The sequence below is a fragment of the Carettochelys insculpta genome, chromosome 11 (genome assembly GCF_033958435.1).
Source record: "Carettochelys insculpta isolate YL-2023 chromosome 11, ASM3395843v1, whole genome shotgun sequence".
Lineage (NCBI taxonomy): Eukaryota > Metazoa > Chordata > Testudines > Carettochelyidae > Carettochelys > Carettochelys insculpta.
The window spans coordinates 41,677,995-41,700,132 of NC_134147.1; the positions used below are offsets into that span (position 1 = coordinate 41,677,995).

Genomic DNA, 22,138 nt, shown 5'->3' on the forward strand with positions numbered 1-22,138 from the left:
AGAATGAAGTGCATGGTGCAGGGGAAACCTAATTTAGTTTGTCAAACACTTGCTGAAACAGTTTAATGGCTTCTTTTCATTCAAGTGTGCTTGAGATTAAATAAGAGAAAACATTTAGAATGCAAGATTTTTAGTTATAAAAACAGTAGTCCTTGATTTTTTTTTTCCCCTTAGGGCTATGCTTTAATATACTTCATGTACTTTTGTAAGCATTTAGATCTGGACTCAATGACATTTTCTCTCTTGTTGCACAAAACCCATGACCAACTGTTCACAGTCTCAAAATTGGATTTTCCACTAGATACATAGACTTCTGCAAGCCCTTAACAGAGCAAAAGCCAGAACGAGATAATATTCAACATGGCCTCACTTGTATAACACATTATATTTAAAATAATTAAAGAGATTTGTTGGTCTTTCCCAAGAGAGTTTACCAAGGCCAGGGACATATAATTGGACAGCATTCTGTATGTTGTATTATGAGAGTTAATGGACTTGTTGAACATACAATGTTAGTGGTTACATTCTAACTGAAATGAAGTGTATTTCAGATCACTCATTATTTTGAGTGGCTTTTAAATGTGTTTTCTTTTAAACTTATTTATATTAAGGTAACACACTGTCCCTTGTGTCAAGCACCACACACACAAATACTAAGAAGCCAGTCCTTCCTTATCCCAGATGACTTAGAATCTGTCCAGATATAGTAAGAGAAATGAAATACAATAGACTCAACACAGTTTCACAGGGGTTCTTGGTGTATAACTAGGTCTTCATATTATGCCAGAGCATGCAGTCCTTGTTCATCCTGGAGAATACTTCCTCATGTGTTAGGTCCTGTTCATTTTAGTGGTGCTACTCTTATCAGTTCATGCACCAGTACGTAAACAAGGAGCTGATGTAAACAAGGGTAATACGGATGGTATTAGTTCAGGGCTCTCTTGCAGCATGTCCTTAAACTGCTTCCTCTGCCAGTGGAAGTGGTTTACGGATGTGCTGAAGGCACACCTGAGAGAGTGCGTCATGGGTGTCGACACTTGGGAGAACCTTGCCCAGGACTGCCTGCAGTGGAGAGTGGTAATCCGTGAGGGAGTGACACAGTTTGAGAGGTCCTGCCACATTGCAGGCAAGGAGAGGTGGACAAGAAGAAAAGAGCATCGAAAACTGCCCTGTGCCCTTCCAACTCCTGCCCCGTTTGTGATAAGACCTGTAGCTCCAGAGTCAGGGTGATCCGCCATCAATGGACTCACAAACAGTAGGGTGTCCAAGAAGACTTACTCACTATGAAGTGACCACCAAAAGAAGAGTTCAGGGAGAATCATGATGCCAGAATGGAAAAATCATTAAGGAGATATAGGAGGCTCTTGATAAAATATCTTAAATGATATCACCCATCTCTTATCTAGTGCTTCTTGTCTATAGATTTCAAAGCACTTTACAAAGGAAGTCAGCAGTGTTATTCCCATTTTACAGAAGGGCAAACTGAGGCACGGGGAGGTTAAATGCCTTTGCAAATTGCTGGCGCCAGGAAGAGAACTCAGTTCTTCTGAGTCCTGGTCTACACTTAGTGGTTTTTGTGAGGGATATAATTGTGTCTGGGCGCTTCCAGGGTCTGTGGTTCTGGTGCTGGCTTGCCATGTGGTCTATCCTAAAGCCAGGGATTGGAGAGCTTTACTTTCTGTGGTCTTGGGATTTTTCTCAAGATCTTAACCTCTTGGTTCCCAAGAACTCGATTGTGGACTTGTCATCTGGTTTCATTATTGGCATACAGACAAACTACACTGAACTGGTCAGATTCATGTGGAGGGTGGGCTTGGAGCATATGACAAATCTGAAGAGTACAAATATTGGTTACTTGATATACAGATGAAGTCTCATATGGATACATGCATCCTTCATTTTACATCATATCATGAACTGTGATTGGCCAGGTTATTTTCAGGAGCAGCTCCTGTACAGATGATTCTTTGGTCATGTGCCACATGCACACTGCCTATTTTATTCAGTCCCTCTTTCCTTCCCGTGTGCTTATCTTCCTTTTACAAATGTGTAGCTGTTGCTGTAGACACAGTTGTTTGCCCCAATCCCGAAATGGCCTCCTAAAAGATGGAACTCACAACCCTGGGTTTAGCAGGCCAGTGCTCAAACCACTGAGCTATCCCTCCCCTCTGCCCTTCTTTTTATGCAACTTATTTCTCTCTCCATCCTTGGAGGGTACAGGGGCCCACTCCTACCAAGTGAGGCTAACACATGGTTCTGTGATATCTCTGCCCTGCCAGGGTTTCCAGGTTCCGTCCTGGGTAGCCAGGACCCTGGAGGTTCAGAAGTGGTTTTCAGAGTGTGTGGTTGCCAGGGCAGCCTTCCCATGTGGGCTGTCTCCAGGGCTTATGGAATACTGGGCCAACTGGCTGCCATTTCCTGAGCTAACCTGGGACCCAGGACCCCGGTAGTGGCTGACTAAAACAAACATATTTGTCAGTTGCACGGCTGCTAAAAGCAATGCGAGTTTCTTGACTTTTCAGCAAGTTTGTAAATGATGGTGGTTCTTGGGGGGGCAGTTTTCTTTTGTTTTTTTTTTCCCTAGTATTCTTGTTAACTTTGCACCACATGAGTTTTCCGATCCATCTTCCATTGACTTCGGTGGTCTACCGTTTGGGCAACGAGAGGGCTATGGATGGGCTCCTAAGTGACTTTTGCATTTTTGTGTGTTACGGCTTTTGGTGTCAGGAGACCATGAAATAGTTTTTGTTAAACTCATCCCTATGACATTTAGACCAGAATGAGCGCTCAGTTGGGGATTTGAAATTTAAAATAGCTTAGATAGATGTTAAAGAATATTACAGAAGGTCAAATTAAAACAGCAGTCTTCCTACAGAAGTACTGTATTTTAAAATATAGTACAATGTAGTGAACTAATGGGTGAGACTTTAAAAATAACTTTGAATGAACCTGGTGACATGTTGGGCCAATTTTTGGTGAGGCCTCTGTTTTGTGCTAATTCACAATGGACATCGGTGTATGTGGATATGGCATAATACAGCCAGGTGACTGCCTGTGCACATTTTGTGTTGACTTGGATACTCGAGCCAATAATATTGCTACAGAGCTAGGCACAAAAGGAGGGTTGATGGATACTCTATACTTAGTTGGTTGATGAGTATGGAAGCCACACTGTATGCATGATTAAAGAAATGAAACTGTGTGGGACATAAACAGGTGGTGAGAGGTGAAATGCCATAAGGGATCCTGTGCCCGGCAACTACCCAAACCCTTGGGCTAAAAGAATGTCTTCCACTTCCCTGCGTACTCCAGGTGGTGGATTAGGGTCTCTGCATGTGCTTATCATGGATCCTTTGGCTCTTCAGTCAACTCAGCTCTAAATACCCATGTGCATTGGCAGGCCTGTGCAACACGGGGGTTGGGGTAAAGAGGGCAAGTGCCCTGGGCCTAGCAATACAGAAGGGCTCAGGGCTCCTAGCCTTTACTGTTGCATTTGGAGGGCCAAGCCCTTTAAGAGCCCTGGATGGTGAGCTCTAGGTAGTGCTGACAGGCTGGGTGGGGGTGGGGACAGGCCCTGCCCCTTCCGGAAGCTCAGAGTTACTCCTCCCCTCACCATGGCCAGAGGCCCGGCGATTTTGTCAGCACCCACCCATGCATTGCCCTGGTTTTCACAGACATGGAGCCTCGTGTTCCTGAGCCCAGGGGATACAGAAGTGTTGCATGGCCAATCCATCCACACTCCTAACCTTGGGATCAAGGGATGCATAGTCCCATAATGAAGTTACCCTAACTTATAGGCACTGGGCATCTGCCCTGAACTCCTGATGTAGAAATTGAAGTTAGTCAAACAAAACTGCCTTGGTGACAGCAACGAAGGGTCCTGTGGCACCTTATAGACTAACAGAAAAGTTTTGAGCATGAGCTTTCGTGAGCACAGACTCACTTCATCAGATGCTGGTCTTGGAAATCTGAAGGGCCAGGTATAAATAAGCCAGAGCAAGGGTGGGGATAACAAGGTTAGCTCAGTCAGCAAGGGTGAGGCTTACTACCAGCAGTTGATCTGGAGGTGTGAACACCAAGGAGGGGGAAGCTGCTTCTGTATTTAGCCAGCCATTCGCAGTCTTTGTTTAAGCCAGAGCTGAGGGTCGAATTTGCAGATGAATTGTAGCTCAGAAATTTCTCTTTGGAGTCTGGTCCTGAAATTTCTTTGCTGTAGGATAGCTACTTTCAAGTCTGCTACTGTGTGGCCTGGGAGATTGAAGTGCTCTCCTACGGGTTTTTGTATATTGCCATTTCTGATATCTGATTTGTGTGCATTTATTCTTTTACGTAGAGACTGTCCAGTTTGTCCAATGTATATAGCAGAGGGGCATTGCTGGCACATGATGGCATAAATTATATTGGTAGATGTGTGGCTGATCTAGTTAGGTCCTGTAATGGTGTTGCTGGTGTAGATATGTGGGCAGAGCTGGCAACGAGGTTTGTTGCATGGATGGATCCCTGAGTTAGAGTGACTGTAGTGCGGTGTATAGTTGCTGGTTAGGATTTGCTTCAGGTTGGCAGGTTGTCTGTGGGCAAGGACTGGTGTGCCTCCCAAGGCCTGTGAAAGTGGGGGATCATTGTCCAGGATGGGTTGTAAATCCCTGATGATGCGCTGTAGCGGTTTTAGCTGAGGACTGTAGGTGATGGCTAGTGGTGTTCTGTTGGTTTCTGTCTTGGGCTTGTCCTGTAGTAAGAGGCTTCGTGGCACACGTCTGGCTCTGTTGATCTGTTTTTTCACTTCCTCAGGTGGGTATTGCAGTTTCAAGAATGCTTGGTAGAGATCCTGTAGGTGTTTGTGTGTGTCGGAGGGGTTGGAGCAAATGTGGTTATATCTTAGTGCTTGGCTGTAGACAATGGATCGTGTGGTGTGTCTGGGATGGAAGCTGGAGGCATGAAGGTAGGTGTAGCAGTCAGTGGGTTTATGGTACAGGGTGGTATTGATGTGGGCATCAGGTATTATGCCTTGGTGATGAATTCTACCAACTGGGGTCTAATTGGAAAACACTTTTGTCTGGAATATGTCTGGAAAGGCTAAAGTAGGTCTGAGGATTATTAGTGTCTAGACATGTGCTACAGAAAGGAATGCAACATTAGTTACATCCTCGGAATGCATTGGACTGAAAGCCTTATGTGGCTTGAATGTAAGAAATTGAGCCTTAAACTGAATCCTCATTCATATTTTACACAATCTCATTTTTACAGTGAGTCTAGTAATACTTTGTGTAGCTTAATTAGTATTTGTAAAGCCCTTGCTTCTCTAGATTTTTACCCAGGGAAGTTAATATTTGGTAGTTGGAGAAGCCAAAGTAGCTCCCCAAAATGAAGGGGCGAAAGGTGGAAAAAAAAACAGGACTTAATATAGAGCAGGAATTGCCATTGCATTTTCTCATCAAACACAGATGTTCTCTCGTATTCCCCGACAGAATTATTCTTTGAAAATGGCATAGGAGCAAAAGGTCTTTAAAATAAGGCATTCAGTCCATCGGCTTTTATTTTACATTCATGGTAGCCCATTCATTACATTTTTTTCCCTCACTGAGGTAATTGCACCTTGAATGTAGCAAACAAGGAACCATTTCTCTCTCTCTCTCTCTCTGTGTCCATCATATGGACAGAGATAGTTTAGTACTTCATGGTATTGACTAGATTTTTTTTTGCAAGTTTTGAGCAATGAGAAGCAAGATTTTCTTCCCTACACCTCCATTTTCTCTGGGGTTCTTTGAGCTTCCATAGACAGACCAGCTACATGCTTTGAGAAATGCTGCTGTCGATAAATTAGGTTGCCAAGCTCAGAACAGAGCACAGCATGTGAAAGGAAGAATTTTTTCATAATCAGTGAGTAAAAACAGGAGAGCCTGCATGACAGCCTCACGTCGCATCTGTAAGATGTGATCAGTCATAGAAAATTTGGCTTCATAAAGGTCAACTCTTTGCGCTATGAACAAGTGGTAAGCACTTAAATTCAAAGTGATTATTATGGCATTTAGTGTTCTTCACTTTCTGTTGTTGAAATAACCATCCTTGAGTAAGTGCCTAAAGCTAGGCTGACAGGCTCTGCCGAGAGGATAAAGCCATCATAATTCTTGTCCATAGTGAAGCTAGAAGTGGGTCTGTCCCATGAAAGCTCACCTAATAAACCATTTTGCTAGTCTTTAAAGTGCTACTTGACTGCTTTTTGTTTTGATACTTTTCCAAAGTGTGTGAAGAGTATCTCTAAGTTAAACCCTCACATACTGAACCATCCCCCACTCAGGCAATATACTATTCACTAATAGTGGAATCTACTATTACTTTTCCATGGAGCTGTGTCAGCAGAAGATTTATTCTACATGGGACTGTTTGCAGTTGGTGAGCAGACGTCCCTCTGAAGTAGTCTTCTGTTCCTTAAGGTATGGGTGGTATATGAGATGGGTGTAATCGGAGAGAATAGTGATCAATTGTTCTGTGTCCGCTAGTGGTAGGACTAGATGACTACTACTACTTCTACTTAACCCTGTACTCTGCATGGAGCACAGGTCATCTACAAGTCTCCTCCACTTCACTCTGTCTTGGGACAAAACTTCTAGCTGGCTCCAGGAGTACCCCAGTTGTTGTCCTTCAATCTCAGTAGATCTGTTCCACATTGTCCTAGCTCGTTGTCTTTTGCGTTTTCCTGTGGGTTCCAAGTGAGAGCTTGACAGACTATGCGGAATGTTTTCTGAGAGTGTGGCTTAGCCACCCCCACTTTCTTCTCTTGATTTCAGTGTCAATTAGTTCTTGTCCAGTTCTGTTCCAAAGCTCCTCATTCATGACAAAGTCTTGCCATTTGATGTGAAGGATGTGCATCAGGCAGCTGTTTATCAATATCTGTACCATGTAATTTGAAGACTTTTTAGTACACCAGGTCTTGTAAACATACAAAAACACACTTTTTGCATTTGTGTTGAAGATTTGCAGTTTTGCCTTTGCAGATATTATTTGTGAACTCCATATGGGATGGAGAGTCTTGAATGCGGCTGTTGCTTTCCCTATCCTGGCATTGATATCGTTGTCTCTTCTTCTGTCCCTGCTCATAGTACTCCCCAAGTAGGTGCACTGCTCCACATCTTCCAGGTCATCCCCTCTCAGTGTAATGCTGCTGTTGTTGGACTGGTTGATCCACAGTGCCTTGGTCTTTCCCTTGTTAATGCCCACTCAAATCACTGAGGCTGTTTTATCTAGTGTTGTGACCTTTTCTTTCATGCATTCATGTTGATGTGAAAGGAGGGCAACATCATCAGCAAAATTCTTATTGTCACCTTTCCTGTTCTTGATCACAATGGAGTGGATTATGAACAGGACAACAGACAGCCATCAACGAGGCATTCAGTGGTAGGACAAGAAGTCAGCCTCATAATCTGCATCAAGGGAAATTTTCTAGCTATATATAGAGAGGAGTTTTTCTAAAAGATTAAGCTCTGCAATAGAACTTCATGGGTGGTTGTGGTATCCCCATCATTGAAGTGTTTAAGAACGGGCTAGAGAAATGTTCTAAATATATTTGATCTTGCCTTGGCACAAGGGATTGGACCAGATGACCTCTTGAGGTTCCTTTCAGCTTGACATTTTTATGATTCTGTTTGGAGGACAAAAAAAAGTCTGAAATCTCTCCAAGAACTTTTCAATTTGATAAGACAAGCAGATAACGTTAAATCGCTCCATGGCTCAAACAAGGAGAGGGAGAGCAAAAGTTAAGTAACTACTTCTGAGAAGAAGAGTTCAGGCTAAAATCAAGACTGAAACTATTACAGTAGTACAAGAAGCATTTTTCAAATGAGTCAGTGTGCCCAGGGAGCAAAGAAATACGATGCAACAAAATAGATTGTATGAACACAAGAGAATCCTGCCATAGATTGGCATAAGAATTGGTGCTATACTGCAGCAAAGAATTGGTGCTATACTACATCACCTAGAACAAAATATATTAAGTATATCAAGAAAGGGTTTCACTTATTCTGAAGAAAGGCATCAGCGCAGGGCAGGAACCAATCGATGAAAGAAAAGAAATTGGAATATCATTGAAAGAGAATCCCAGCTAGGAATGAACTGAAGATGAAATATTCAGGCCATTTAAGAGCTTACAGGTCCAATGCCTGATTGATTTTTTGGTTCTTTCAGCTAGTGGTTGTGCTAGCTTTTTATGGAAGAGGGTACTTCTGGAAATTACAGGCCTGATTCACTGTCATATTTATTCTGTTTTTACGCCATTTGAAATCAACGGACATAAAACTGCAATAGTGCAGGAGTGAATCAAGTCCGATATTGTAGTGTTATTCCAGTGGCAGTGGAGATTCATCTTTGATATATTTCTTTTTGAAAGGGGTATTCAGTCAGGTGTTGGCTATGGGAGGAAGGTGGAGGACATAGGTTGAGAACACCAATGAAAATTGCCTTGTGTGTAGTTATGCACAGTTTTTGGGTTGATTTCAAAACATATCATGAACAATTAATGGAGTGTTTGCTCTCAGTACTAGAAAGAAACTGGATGGAACAGTGAATGAAAAGAAATAATTGAAAATGTATGTAGAGGCTGAGATGTCAACAGAGGGAATCTGTTCTCGGTTAGAGAGACAACTTTGTAATTAGAAACGCATATTTACCTAAATATATGTAGCATTAAAAACAAATCAGAATTTTGGCAAGTAGCAAAGGAATAAAACAAACTGATCATATGGTGATAAACTCAGACTGAAAATGATCTCAAGTGCCATGATGCACTGCTAAATTTCCTTCAAATTGATAAATAATCAGTCAGCTAGAGTAGATTTGAATGCTTGGTGACAAGAATTGTGCTTGTTCAATTTGCCAGACTTATAAATGGGGAGTATTTGAAGTCAAACTATTATTGCAAAAAGGTATTTTTCAGTCAACATAAGCCTTGAAATGCCAACTAGACTGAGAGGATATCATGAAAAATAAGTAATTGAATCAACATTTCAGCAACAGAATCTTGAAGTGTCAACTTGCTATTAGTTAACCTGCTTTGAAGGTTGCAGAAGCAGGAGAATAACTTTTGAACTAGTGAAAATTTGTTTGTTACATGAAGTAAACTGTTATTTTTGTACATCTCTTTAGAGCAAGACATCTTGTAAAGTATTAAGTTCTGTGTTTTGTACACACACTAATACAATCCAAAGGAACTAAATCAACATGTGTAGCCATATTTTATTTTTGCAGTCCACTTCAGATTATTTCAAATTGTGGATCTATATTTTCCAGTTGTTGTTTTGTGATTTGATTAGTCTTACTCCCAGTGCACATGATGAATTAGGAAGGAATGCAGAATTTTGTAATATTTTGTGGAAAATATATATTCGTTGCCTGCAGTGTTAAGAAATTACAGCTACTTTTAAAAACAAGAAGTCCTGTGGCACCTTATAGACTAAAAAATTTTTTGGAGCGTAAGCTTTGATGGGCAATGACCCACTTTGTCAGATGCATGCTGACATGCATCTAACAAAGTGGGTCTTTGCCCACGAAAACTTATGCTCCAAAAAAACTGTTAGTCTGTAAGGTGCCACAGGACTTCTCGTTATTTTTGCAGATACAGACTAACACAGCTACTTGATACAGCTACTTTTGTTAAACCAAAAAGCACAGTTTAAGACAAATTTGTGTGAAGGGTAGACCATAATTAAATGTGCACAATTAACATATGATAGTGTAAACTGCTTCCAATAGTGTGGTCTACTGTGAAAGTGACAGGATGCAATTGAACTACTCTTGTTGTTCCCTCCCACTCCCACCCTGCCCGGTGTTACACTCCTGGGTCTTTTGTTCTCTACATGAATCTCTGATAGGATGCTTGTACCTCAAAGGCTGGAGCCATTATATTTTCTGACCCACTGACAGAACCACTTTTAGCCTAGCTTATACCTCTGTATTTTCTATCCTGCACTCAACATATGGATGCCATTTGGATATAACTTTTCATAGCAGTCAGGTGTGATCTCACTAGCTGCTGTTCTTCTTAATTAATTGTATTACATTGATGTGAACATCATCTGCTTGGGCAGCTTACTCTCAGCCTTGTCACTAGGTTTTGGACCTATCTGCTGTGGCTGGATTGAGGGTTCCCTTGCAAAGCCATGTAATTAATATTTCAGACCAGAGTGGTGCAGTCACAAAGAAGTAGTTGCCAGAATTCGTCCCAGTCCCTGCACAGACTCCCATGGGACAATAGTTCTTTGGTTCCTGTTGACAAGATCATTAGCCATGCCCATCCCACACAGTGCTTTCCAGTCTGCACAATGAAAAAGAGATGGTGCCACTTCATGTGTCTACTTCCTCTTCCTGACCATATCAGCTGCAGGGTACAGGAACTGAACCCAAGCTATGATCCTACGGCCTTTTTGCTGCCTGCTTATCTAGCTCAGGTAGGTAGGTACTATTAGGATAAAGCACCTATCTCCATTCCAGTATCCCAGAACCAGTATTCTGTCTATCCCAAGACATAGATGCAGCAGTCATAAACTAGCAAGGCTTGGCCACATGTTGCAGTAATACTTAGCAGTGGGATGTGACTTCTAATGCATATCACATGTCACACGGTATCTAACGTGCATGTACAAAAAAGTTCTTTAGTTCCTGTGAACATAATACTGGGTTTGGTGCACATTAGAAATCACTCCACTGCTGAGCATTACTGCACTGTATAGACAATCTGGTAAGTACTAACATACATAGTGTTGCTCGATCTATATGTTAATTATACTGATTACTTTAATCTCCAGTTTTCACTTTGAGGGTTGACGGGTTCTTGCCCCAAGATCAGACCCAGTATTATTTAAATTATTATATAGTTGGAACTCTGATGTACACAGGTACAACACTCTCACTACAGGAATTCTTCCCTAGGGAACTCTTTTCCCTAGCTCAACATACAGGATATAGCCAGTAGGTCCCTTTATGTTGCAGTCAAAATATACACTAATATAAGACTATAAAACTATTATAATAGAACAAATAAACCTATAAGAAAAGGTACAGAGCTAAAGCAAGTAAGCTAGACTTAGATGTATCTCATGTACCTGTTACCTACACCAGTTCATTGGCAGGACACTTCTGTGATTGACTCATGTACGGTAGACCTCCAACTTATGTGGCGGTTGTGTTCTTGTGCAACTGCGTGGAAGTCAAATTTTGTGTAACTCAGGGAAGTGAGGAGGCTGACCAGTGAAGCACTGATGCTCAGTTTCCCAGCTCCTGTGAGTGGTGGGCAGCCAAAAGCCAGGCACTGTGCTGGTCAGTTTCCCTGCTCTTGTCGGAGTGGCAGCTGCGTTACCTGCACTGGTCAGTTTCCTGGCTCCCCTGTGTAGTGGGCAGCCTGGAGCCAGGCACCAGCTCCCTGCCACTAGGTCGTGTTAACCTGAGATATGTGGAACTCGAGTGCACATGTCTCTTGGTTCTACTGTACCTGTTATCAAAAGTTTCCCTTAAAATCAGTTTTCAGCTCTACAAATATTTTGGGTTCCTGTGGCCATTTGTGTGTGTAAGTTTCAAACTCTACTCTAACTTGCTGAGGCTAATGTCTTCCAGGATGGAGGGCTCTAGCGTTCTTGCATTTCCGCTGAATATTACACAAAGCAGATGATTGTGCAAAGCAGCGAATATAATAAAGGCAACCTAGCCCGCTGGGCTACAATAGGCAGGAAGCCAGAATAATGTAAATGTTTGCTGAAGAGCATAAATAACTCAACTTAGTGAATTCAGTGGGACTGTTGTAATTATGAGAGTATGGGTTTTAGGCTCACTGGTTAACCCTGGTGAATGTATTTTCTGCTTAATGAATAAATGCTAGCTTAATAATTATGTTGTCCTGTTACAATCTTTTCTATTTAGTTGATTGTATTCTGTTTGTGCTCGTAGCCTCCATTGTCATCCAGAAGTGGTGGTGTCATATGAACCCTTGTCTGGATGGAGAGGACTGTAAAGTGCTACCAGACTATTCAGGTTGGTCTTGCAGCAGTGGAAATAAAGTCAAAACTACAAAGGCAAGTACAGAGTGTGTATATTTGAAACATGTGCAGTGTTGTAGCTATGTTGGTCCTGTGATATTTCTTGTTGAACTAACTTTGGTGGATGAGAGAGACAAGCTTCCAAGCTTATGCAGATCTCTTACCTGTGTAACCTCGAAAGTTTGTCTTTCGCCAACAGATGTTAGTTCAATAAAAGATATAACCTTGCCCCTTGTCTCTCTGTATTAACAGTTGAGTGACCACATGCTCATTTCCATTGCCCCTGCTCTGTCCCTGTTAGCATCAACCTCCTCACCTTCAATACTGAGGGCTTGTTTTTTTGGGTGATGGCTCCCAGTGCAGATACTGAGATGGTGGAGCTAAGCTGAGGAGCAAATACTCCTCTCCCCCACACCTAGCTTGATTAAGTTAGCCAGGTGCTAGAAAGAGCTAGGGGATGGGAGAGTATGGGCCTGCACCTTTCTCATCCTCCCTGGAGGAAGGGTAGGATGCTCACCGGGGATTATCACATGGCTAGCTCTGCTTCAGATTGTCTTCTCAGAGTTGAGTTTTTTTCCCCAATATAGGGGGGCTGGAGGGTAAGTATCTCTCCCAAATCCTGCCCTTTCATCCATTTTCATCAGGATTTCACCAGAGCCCTATGACAGGTACATGCTGGCTCAAGTATGGGTCCTGACTGTGTGGCTGGAGACCCAACAAGTGACTGCTTTCAAAGGTGGGAAGAATCCGCAGTTGTTTCCAATGGGAGCCACAAGGCAGGAACTCCGCTTCCTGACTTAGGCCATAATTGTGGGCCTAGCTTACCTGTCCATTATGAAACCCACCTTCATAGCGAATGATCACTGAAAGGGCAAGTATCGCATCCCTCTGCCTACACAACAAGCTTAACTTAATTGAAGGAGCTATGATTTGGCAGCTCATGGGGACCACGCTTCTCGATACACCTTGCAAATAGCAGGCAACAACTGGTAAAGATAACTGGTTAGCCTTTGAACCACACCTCCAGCTCTTCAAATTGAGAATGGATTCAGCTGTTTGCTAGGAATTAATAAGCAGGTATTGGTGTCAGGTTCCATTTGATAATGGCTGTTTTAGACAGCAGTGAAAGAATATATAATAAATTGTATATTAGGGCAGAAAAAGATGAAATATATCAGGCAACTGTAACGTGATACTGTGAGTAGTTGTTAGCTAGGAGTAAACAACCAGATCCCCAGAAGAGCGAACTAAACATCCAAACAGAGAGGTGCAATTCATAGTTGGAAAACTGTGGCTCTTTTCAAGGGCTGAATAATTTTAATGACTCTGTGCAATACTACAGTACTGGTGAAGCATAATCATCATGCAACAGCCTTGCTGCGTGCAGCTTATAGTCTATACAGTCTATCCCAAAACAGTGCCTGCTGTCTAGACCTAACCTCAGTGAGCTGCCCAGCGACATACATGTCTGAAGATAGTCTCTGTGATGGAGCATTGCTTCTTTGTGGTTATTTGGTTGAATGTATTTTCCATGTGCACAATGCAGACTACGTATAATCTGCATTCCTATGAGATGCTGACCCACCCAGGCCTTTCTGTATTTAGCTGTGGTTCTTCACTCCTTGATCAGTCAGTAAACCTGTGAGGTGAGAAAATAACTAATAACCGTGTTAAATCCCCAGGAGCACATTTAACCCTTCAAGAAGACAAAAAACTCATAAAACGGTGCTCCCCACATCAGCATAATATTGTCACTGGTTTTTAGGATTCTGCCACATGAGAATAATTCTCAAATCACAAAACTTCACAAATCCAAGCAAGACTGACTAGAAGGATTTAAAACAGTTTATAGCCTTGAGTAAACTTATGCATATACAGTAATTCATTTAACTGCCTCCAGCTATCATGTGGAGACAGGCCCACCAATATGGGGGCAAAGGGGGCAGTTCCCCTCCTCCCTCTGACAGGCCCAGCATTTCAAAGGGGTCTGGTGCTCCAGCCGCTGCTGACATAGCCGTGGTGGCAGCTGGAGCTCTGGACCCCTTTGAAATGCCTGTGGAGCACTATGCTGCCACTCCATGTGTGGCCCAGGGGTGGGGCAGGTCTGACTGCCCTAAGCCCTGCCCCTTCTGCCCTTTCTGAGGGTCGGAAGCCACTGCCCGACCTTGTCCCCGGGTCTGCGGTGGCTGCCGGCACATCTGCACGTAGAACTGTAACAAAAAATTATGATTATAGTTTCTAAATAACTGTGTAGAATATAAACAGAGAGGGAGCCGTGCTAGTCTATACACTATCAAAATAAAAAGCAGTCAAGTAGCACTTCAAAGACTAGCAAAATAATTTATTAGATGAGCTTTCATGGGACAGAAAGCTTCTTCACTTCTCCACTTCTTCAGACCATAGCCATACCAGAACAGACTCAATATTTAAGGCACAGAGAACCAAAAACAGTAATCAAGGAGGACAAATCAGAAAAAAAGATCAAGGTGAGCAAATCAGAGAGTGGAGGCGGGGGGGGTGGGGGGAAGGTCAAGAATTAGATTGTCAGGTATGCAGACGAGCCCCTGTAGTGACTCAGAAAGTTCACATCCCGGTTCAAACCACTTGCTAATGTGCCGAATTTGAATATAAAAGCCAGCTTGGCTGCTTCTCTTTGAATAGCGGTGCGAAAGTTTGTTTTTTTTTTTGGTTTTTTTTTCAGTAACACACACACCTTCAGGTCATTAATAGAATGCCCCATTCCATTAAAATGTGGACTAACTGGTTTGTGGATCTGGAGTGTTTTGATGTCTGTTTTGGGCCCGTTAACACTTTGTCTAAGGGATTTAGAAGTCTGTCCAATATACAAAGCATCTGGGCATTGTGGGCATGTGGTGGCATATGTGATGTTAGTAGAGGAGCATGAGAAAGTGCCCATGATTCAGAGAGTAACCTGGTTAGGTCCAGTGATGGTATTTCCAGAGAAGATCTGTGGACAAAGCTGGCAGCGGGCTTTGTTGCAAGGAAAGGTTCCAGGACTGGTATTCCTGGAGCATAGACTGTGGCTGTTTGTGAGGATCCTCATAAGGTTGGGAGGTTGTCTGTAGGAGAGAACAGGCATGTCACCCAGGGCCTTCTGGAGTGTGGCATCCTGATTAAGGATAGGTTGTAGGTCTTTAATAATTCGTTGCAGTGGTTTGAGTTGGGGGCCATAGGTGATGACCAGTGGTGTTCTGTTCTTGGCTTTTTTGGGCCGATCTTGGAGTAGCTGGTCTCTGGGTATTCGTCTGGCGCTGTCGATTCTGTTTTTTCACTTCTCCTGGTGGGTAATTCAGGTTTATGAATATTTGGTAAAGATCTTGTAGTTTTTGGTCTCTGTCAGTTGGATCAGAGCAAATGTGATTGTATCTAAGAGCTTGACTGTAAACAATGGATCTAGTTATGTGTGCAGGATGGAAGCTAGAAGGGTGTAGGTAAGTATAGCGATCAGTAGGTTTTTGGTACAGTGTGGTGTTGATCAGGCCATCCTTGATTAGTACTGTAGTGTCCAGGAAATGTATTTCTTGCGTGTTACAATCGAGGCATAAGTTGATGGTGGGGTGTAGATTGTTAAAGTCTCTGTGGAATTCTTCTAGAGTCTCTATACCATGGGTCCAAATCATAAAGATGTCATCCATGTGTCTTAAGTAGAGGTGGGGTTGATAGGGAACGAGAGCTGAGGAATCATTGTTCCAGGTCAGCCATAAATATATTAGCATATTGTGGGGCCATGCGGGTGCCTATAGCAGTTCCTCTAATCTGGAGATATAAATTGTCCCCAAATCGGAAATAATTGTGTGTGAGAACAAAGTTACAGAGGTCAGACACCAGATTGGCTGTGGTGACATCAGGGATGGTATTCCTGATCGCTTGTAATCTGTCTTTATGTGGAACATTAGCGTACAGAACCTCTACATCCATTGTAGCAAGGATGGTGTTATCAGGAACTTTTCCGATGTTTTGTAATTTCCTCAGGAAGTCGGTGGTATCTCGGATATAGCTGGGACTATTGGTGGCATAGAGCTTGAGGAGGGAGTCCACGTAGCTGGATAGTCCGGTGGTGAGGTTGCCAATGCTCAAAATGATAGGGCGTCCATGGTTTCTAGGTTTGTGGATTTTGGGAAGTAAATAGAATAATCCAGGCTGCAGCTCAGATGGTGTCCACTCTCTGATTTGCTCACCTTGATCTTTTTTTCTGATTTGTCCTCCTTGATTACTGTTTTTGGTTCTCTGTGCCTTTAATATCGAGTCTGTTCTGGTATGGCTATTGTCTGAAGAAGTGGGTCTGTCCCACGAAAGCTCACCTAATAAATTATTTTGCTAATCGTTAAAGTGCTACTTGACTGCTTTTTGTTTTGACTGTGTAGAATATATACCTCTTACTCTAGAAGGCTTGACTGTGTAATAACCAGGTTAGTTTTACAATCATTAGTGCCCTGTGGAAGAAATACATGTGTTTTATTCAGAGATCAGGAGTTAGAAATAATGAATTAAGAATTCACAAAAATAGCACCTCACTGGACAAAAATCTTAATTCCCTGCAATGTGAGCGGTACTAAAACAGGATGCCAGTTGACACATGATACAAGATCATAGAAGAGCCATATCTGATTAAACCAATGGTCCAGGTGATCCAGTTGCAGTAGCTGGCTGGCTGCTTCTGAGGAGAAAGTGCAAGAAACCTCCAGATAGACCATTCTAGAATGACTTGTCCCAAAGCAGAAATTTCTTCCTAATGCTCACGGTTTAGCCTCAAGTAGTGAAGTTTTAGATTCATTTGAAATTTTAGAAAAAAAAATCTATCCTAACAGGGATGGTGTGTCTGATTCTTTTTCAGAACCTGTGAGATCTTGGTCTCAATGGCAATTGGTGGCAGGGAGTTCCATAGGCTAGTTATGTATCGCAGAAAGAAAGATCCTGTGACTTTAACACTGACTTTCAATTTCACCAAAATAGTAGACAGACGTGCAGTGCAGTCTGGGACACTCACATTGTCTGTCTGTGTAATTATAGATGCAGTTACAATGACTAATCAGGGACATTGATACAGGTAAAATGCTTCCTCCTTGGAGTAATTGTTTTGTGCAACTAAATAAAAATTAATTGAATACTTTCTACTCTTGCTTACATTCACTGAGGAGAGCAGGTCATTGGCTGCTTTAAAAGGCATTTTAGCTGTGGTTTAGAAACTAGAGTTTGATGTGCTTAAGTGCTGACGGAGTATCAGTTGGCAGATTGTTGGGAAACCTAAGTGCGAGTGTGTTAATGTGTGTGAAACTACAAGCACTGCATGTAAGACAGAAGCACTTTTCTTGGCCTGAGGCCAGTTTCCCCTGGCCTAGCATTTCAAAGGGGCTGGAAACTGGCTGCAGTATCTGCTACTTTGGCAGCATCGGCAGTTGGAGTTCTGGGGACCTTTGAAGTGCTGTAGTAGCACTGCTCTGCCACTTTGTCTGACTGTGTGTTGGAGGTGCGGGGGGTCAACACCATGGTCCAGATGGTGCAAAGGGCTGACTGCCCTAGGACTCACCGACTCTGCCTTTGGCTCCGCCCCTTTAGGGTGTGGAACCAGGCCCCGCCCCCCGCTCCCCTAGATCTGGGTCCCAGCGTGGCTGTTGGCTCCACTGCTTGGCAGAAGTAGCATTCTCAAACTGGGCATCATCTCCTCTGACCTCAGGTACCCCTTTTGCCCCTAGTGTCCACGATCTGAGTCCTGCATGAGGCTGTTTGTTCCTACAGCTCCTGTACCTGCAAATTGGTCTGCTTCTTATCTGAAGATGTGGTGTTTGCCACCACTTCAGATCTAGCTCCTCTGACCTCCCTCAATACCTTCGTTGTCTAGTTGGGCTATTGTCACTCCCTTCTCAAGTTGCAACTCTCCAGCATTGCTGCCCAGTCCTGTCTTCTCACACAGATATAGGAGCATGTCTTCACTGACTTGTAGAAGGATCTTGAGAGGTCATGAAGTCCAGCCCCCTGCACTGAGGCAGACTATTCTGTAGACCATCCCTGATGGCTGCTTGGCTGACGTTCTTTAAAAACCTTTAATGATAGAGATTCCACAATCACCCTAGGTAATTTGTTCCAGGGCTTAACTACTCTGACAGGAAGTCTTTCCTAATGTCTGACCTAAATTGCCCTTGCTGCAATTTGAGACCATTACTTATTGTCCTACCCTCTGTGGCTAAGGAGAACAATTTATCACCCTCCTCTTGTATACTTAAGACTTTTATCTTGTCCCTCACCTCAGGCTTTTCTTCCCCAAGCTAAATACTTCCCCCCACCTCCCCCAAGTTTTCCTAATTTTTAATAATTTTTGACTTGTTCTCTGGACTTTCTCTAATTTGTCCACATTCTTCCCATAGTTTGCTGGACAGAACTGGACACACTACTCCAGGTGAGGCCATTCAGGGCTGAGTAGAGAGGAATTACTTCTCGTGTCTTGTTCACAGCAGTCTTTTTTTGCAACAGTGTTACGTTGTTGATAGGCATTTAGTTTGTGATCCACTATTACCTGCAGATCCTTTTCTGGATCTGCTAAGCCATCTCTTACCATTTTATGTTTGTATGACTGATTATTTCCTCTGAAGCATCAGACTTCACTTGCTCTTGTTCAATTTCATCCTATTTATTTCAGACCATTTCTTCAGTTTGATTGTTTCAAAGTCTAATCTCATCCTCCAAAGTGCTTACAGCCCCACCTATCTGATATAATCAGCAAACATAAATGCATCTGTCTGTGGCATTATCCAAACTAAATCCTTACATTCAACCAGTTTCCATTACCCATGTCTGGAATCCTGTTCAAAATGACTCCCCTTTTTTATGAAACTACATATAGACTTGCTTCACTGGTCTTATTGACTTTGTCTCTTTCGTGCCTCGTGCTCTGTACTCTTATGGTACCAGCTGCCTCTCTGGGCCCCTGCATGTGACCACCTTGGTGGTGTAAATGCCTTCAGCTCTGGAGTTTGTGCCTTCCAGAGTCACCTTCCTGAATCTGTCTGCCTCGTTGTCTCTCCATCTGTCTTCCACATTTATCTGAAAATACATTTTTTCTCCTTGCCTAAATTACGTTCACTCTAGCAGTGCTTTCAGTCCTTAACTTTGCAGCATATTCTCTGGCTCCGTAAAGCATTCTTGGATATCATTTTAAAGAAAGATGTTAAATTAGATAGTGCCATAGGGGAAGGTTTTCAAGACACAAATGGCCTGAAGGCTTCTTAGTCCCAGGAAAAATCATTGGGAGTTAGGATTCTAATGGTAAATGTATGTGCCTTTGGAAATCTTTCCTTCTGTTACCAAACACCATTGTACTTTGTACCAGTTTGATACTTCTGGTTACATGTAAGTTGCAGGCAATAGATACGGTGAAAGTAGTTTAATTATTTAACATGGGTTCATCTAAACAATTCCTCCGAAGGAACAAAGCAGTTTTATCACCATTGCTCTGATTAGACTGTGTGTAACTCTCTTTCTCTTCTTTTGTAGGTAACACGGTAGCAAAGGGTAAACTCGTGTCATTGCTGGAACAATGGGATTTGCAGCTGTGTTGCTTATCTATTTTACATAGTCCTATTCCTGCCCTGCCGAATGCTATAGACTTTACACTTACAAAATTAGTGTGCAAAAAGGACAATACTTCTTCTTTTGACTATGATGGAACTTTCTGGTACAGGCATTTCTCATGCTGGACTATACACTTGTAATTAAAAAAAAATGACAACTGAAAATACAACTTGGATTCGCCAGGATCCTACACCTTCAAGCAATTCATAGTAAAAACAGACTTGTGCTTCTGAAGCACATCACCTAACAGACTTTATTTATGGTGCTGATGGCTGCAAAATAATTTAAAATGATTTTAGATCTGTCAAGTAGCTTGAGGAAGAATGGTTACATTGGAATGAACTGGCATAAATTCATTAGTACCATCTATCATGCAATAGAACGTGGTCTAAAGGCCAAATGAACCTGTGGAATAATGCTACTAAACCATGTCTCAATGCATTTTCAGTTATGATTTAGTAAATATTGATGCTGTATTAAGGTGAAGAAATGACTCTCGTAAATCGGTAGCATTTAGTGTATGCCATACTTTTTTACAGTCTGTGCAATTATATTTATTTCCTTAGATCATCCAGGTATTTTAAATTTTACTTCATAAGCGGCAATGTGGGAATGCAGAGAAGAGACTAAACCGGAAAGTAGATGTAGATTTTATTCTCCTAAATAAATCTGTTCTCTAGGGGAATAACAAAGTATAACTATTCCTTGCCTCTTTGATTCCAGACAGGGAAGAGAATTTAGCCATTAGCTAGAAATATTCATTATGATGCTTCAAAACAAGAGAAGAAACTAGAACTGCATAAGGAAGGTTTACTGGAAGAAGCATAATTTGTTTAGATTTCTTAGCTTTGGTGGTGTTCTAATAGATATCTTACTTAAAATTCATAAACCCTAGATAAAAAAAAAATCTTCACTTTCAATTAATCCTAGTTTATAATGATTATAATAATTGTCCAGTTCCTTGACAGACTATATTTTCATACTGATATACTATGTGACACATAATTGTTTCATATTATTTTAGATGTATCTCATTCCATTTTTCTTCCTTGCCTGTTACACTTTTTTTGTCATCAGACTTCATAAATAGAACCGTAAAAGGAAGTGCCACTGCTGCCAGTCATTTCACGCTTACCTCATTTTATGGCTTTAAGATGCTTTGGAATAGAGTTAAAAGCAATGATGCTGACAGATATCATGCAGATGAACTGCTACTAACCCAGCTATTGAATACATTGTTGTGCTTTATGTAAATACTACGGTAGTAACATACAGCTGTTTTTACCTATCCAGAAATGCCAAAAAAAAAAAAAAAATCAAGATTGTTGCACTAATTTAGTTCATTGTACACAAGCTTTCTTGTTTATGGGGAAATACCATCAACAGTGTGAAGCTATTTAGAATAATAGTCATTAGTTTTGTTGGAGTGAGTATAAATATTCATCTAGCCTTACTCTCGTTGAAATGACAAAACTCCCTTTTGACTCCTGCGAGAGGAAGAGCTCACCCTATATTTTGGTTTTGGTTTCTCACATTTAATTATGTACTTGATCACGGCTGGGATCATGATGGTTATTGTATTTGTTCCTAAGCAAATGAGAAATTTTCTGCGACGTGTTTTGAAAGCTGCGTTATTGTTCCACCTAATAGACTTTGTCCCGCTAATGAACTCAACATTTTGATTTTTTTCCCTTTGTAATTTAAGACTCTAAGAATTGCCTGAAGGATTTACACTATATGTGTGCACAGTGATGGAGTTTAAAGTGAAAACTATTTTATATCATGATAGCACAGACCTGATGGTCTATTGTGGTAGGCAATGAACATGTACAGAATAAAACACTGTCCCTCTTCCAGAGAGTTCAGAATCTAAAGCAATGAGGTAGACAAAAGCTGGTAAAGGAAGTGGTTGTTATCCCCACTTTTCAAGGTAATCACTGATGCACAGAGCGCTGACTGTTAGCTCCACAATCAGACTTGGGCTGAATCTCCACTGTGCCTGATTTGGAACAACAAGAAGTCGTGTGACACCTTACATACTAAAGGATAGGTTGGAGCATAAGCATAAGCTTTCGTGGGCAAAGACCTGCTTCATCAGACTTTTTGTTTTTCTTAAGATGCAGACTGTCACAGCTACCACTCCCATCTGGAACAGTCTCAAACCTTTCCCACCTCCCAGGAGTTCGCCCGTGGTATCAGGCTATTGGGTAGTGAAGAATGGGTGCCCACTTGCTGGCTTCTGTCAGGACCTAACTTTCCACATGCGTTGTGGGCGGAGACTGGGCAGCTGTGGATTCACTGAGCAACAAAGTGGTGGCAGGTTGAGTGTGTGCTCTACATGCCAATGTGGCATTGGGTGTAACTAGCAGGGTCAATGGAGAGCAAAATTCTCTCTGATTTTTCCATCCATGTGCAGAATAATTCATGTGCACTGAGGGACATGCAAATATGCACCACCAGTAGAGGCAAAACTTACTGTGGGTGCTCTGCTAATTAGCTGGGTGGCATTTGAATCTCTTCTGAGCTGGTACCCA

At 42.1% G+C, this 22,138-nt stretch overlaps 1 protein-coding gene across 6 annotated transcripts in view; it reads left to right on the forward strand.

Annotated features, from left to right (window-relative positions):
• TAFA4 (TAFA chemokine like family member 4) overlaps positions 1 to 19,701 on the forward strand; it is a 109,033-nt gene extending 89,332 nt beyond the window's left edge. For all 6 annotated transcript variants that reach the window (XM_075005851.1, XM_075005848.1, XM_075005847.1 and 3 more), the window contains 2 exons: positions 11,929 to 12,053; positions 19,527 to 19,701. In XM_075005851.1, the coding sequence (XP_074861952.1) occupies positions 11,929 to 12,053; positions 19,527 to 19,538 (137 nt within the window). In that variant the 3' untranslated portion in view covers positions 19,539 to 19,701. The remainder of the gene's footprint in view (positions 1 to 11,928; positions 12,054 to 19,526) is intronic.
• Positions 19,702 to 22,138: the final 2,437 nt, after the last annotated feature.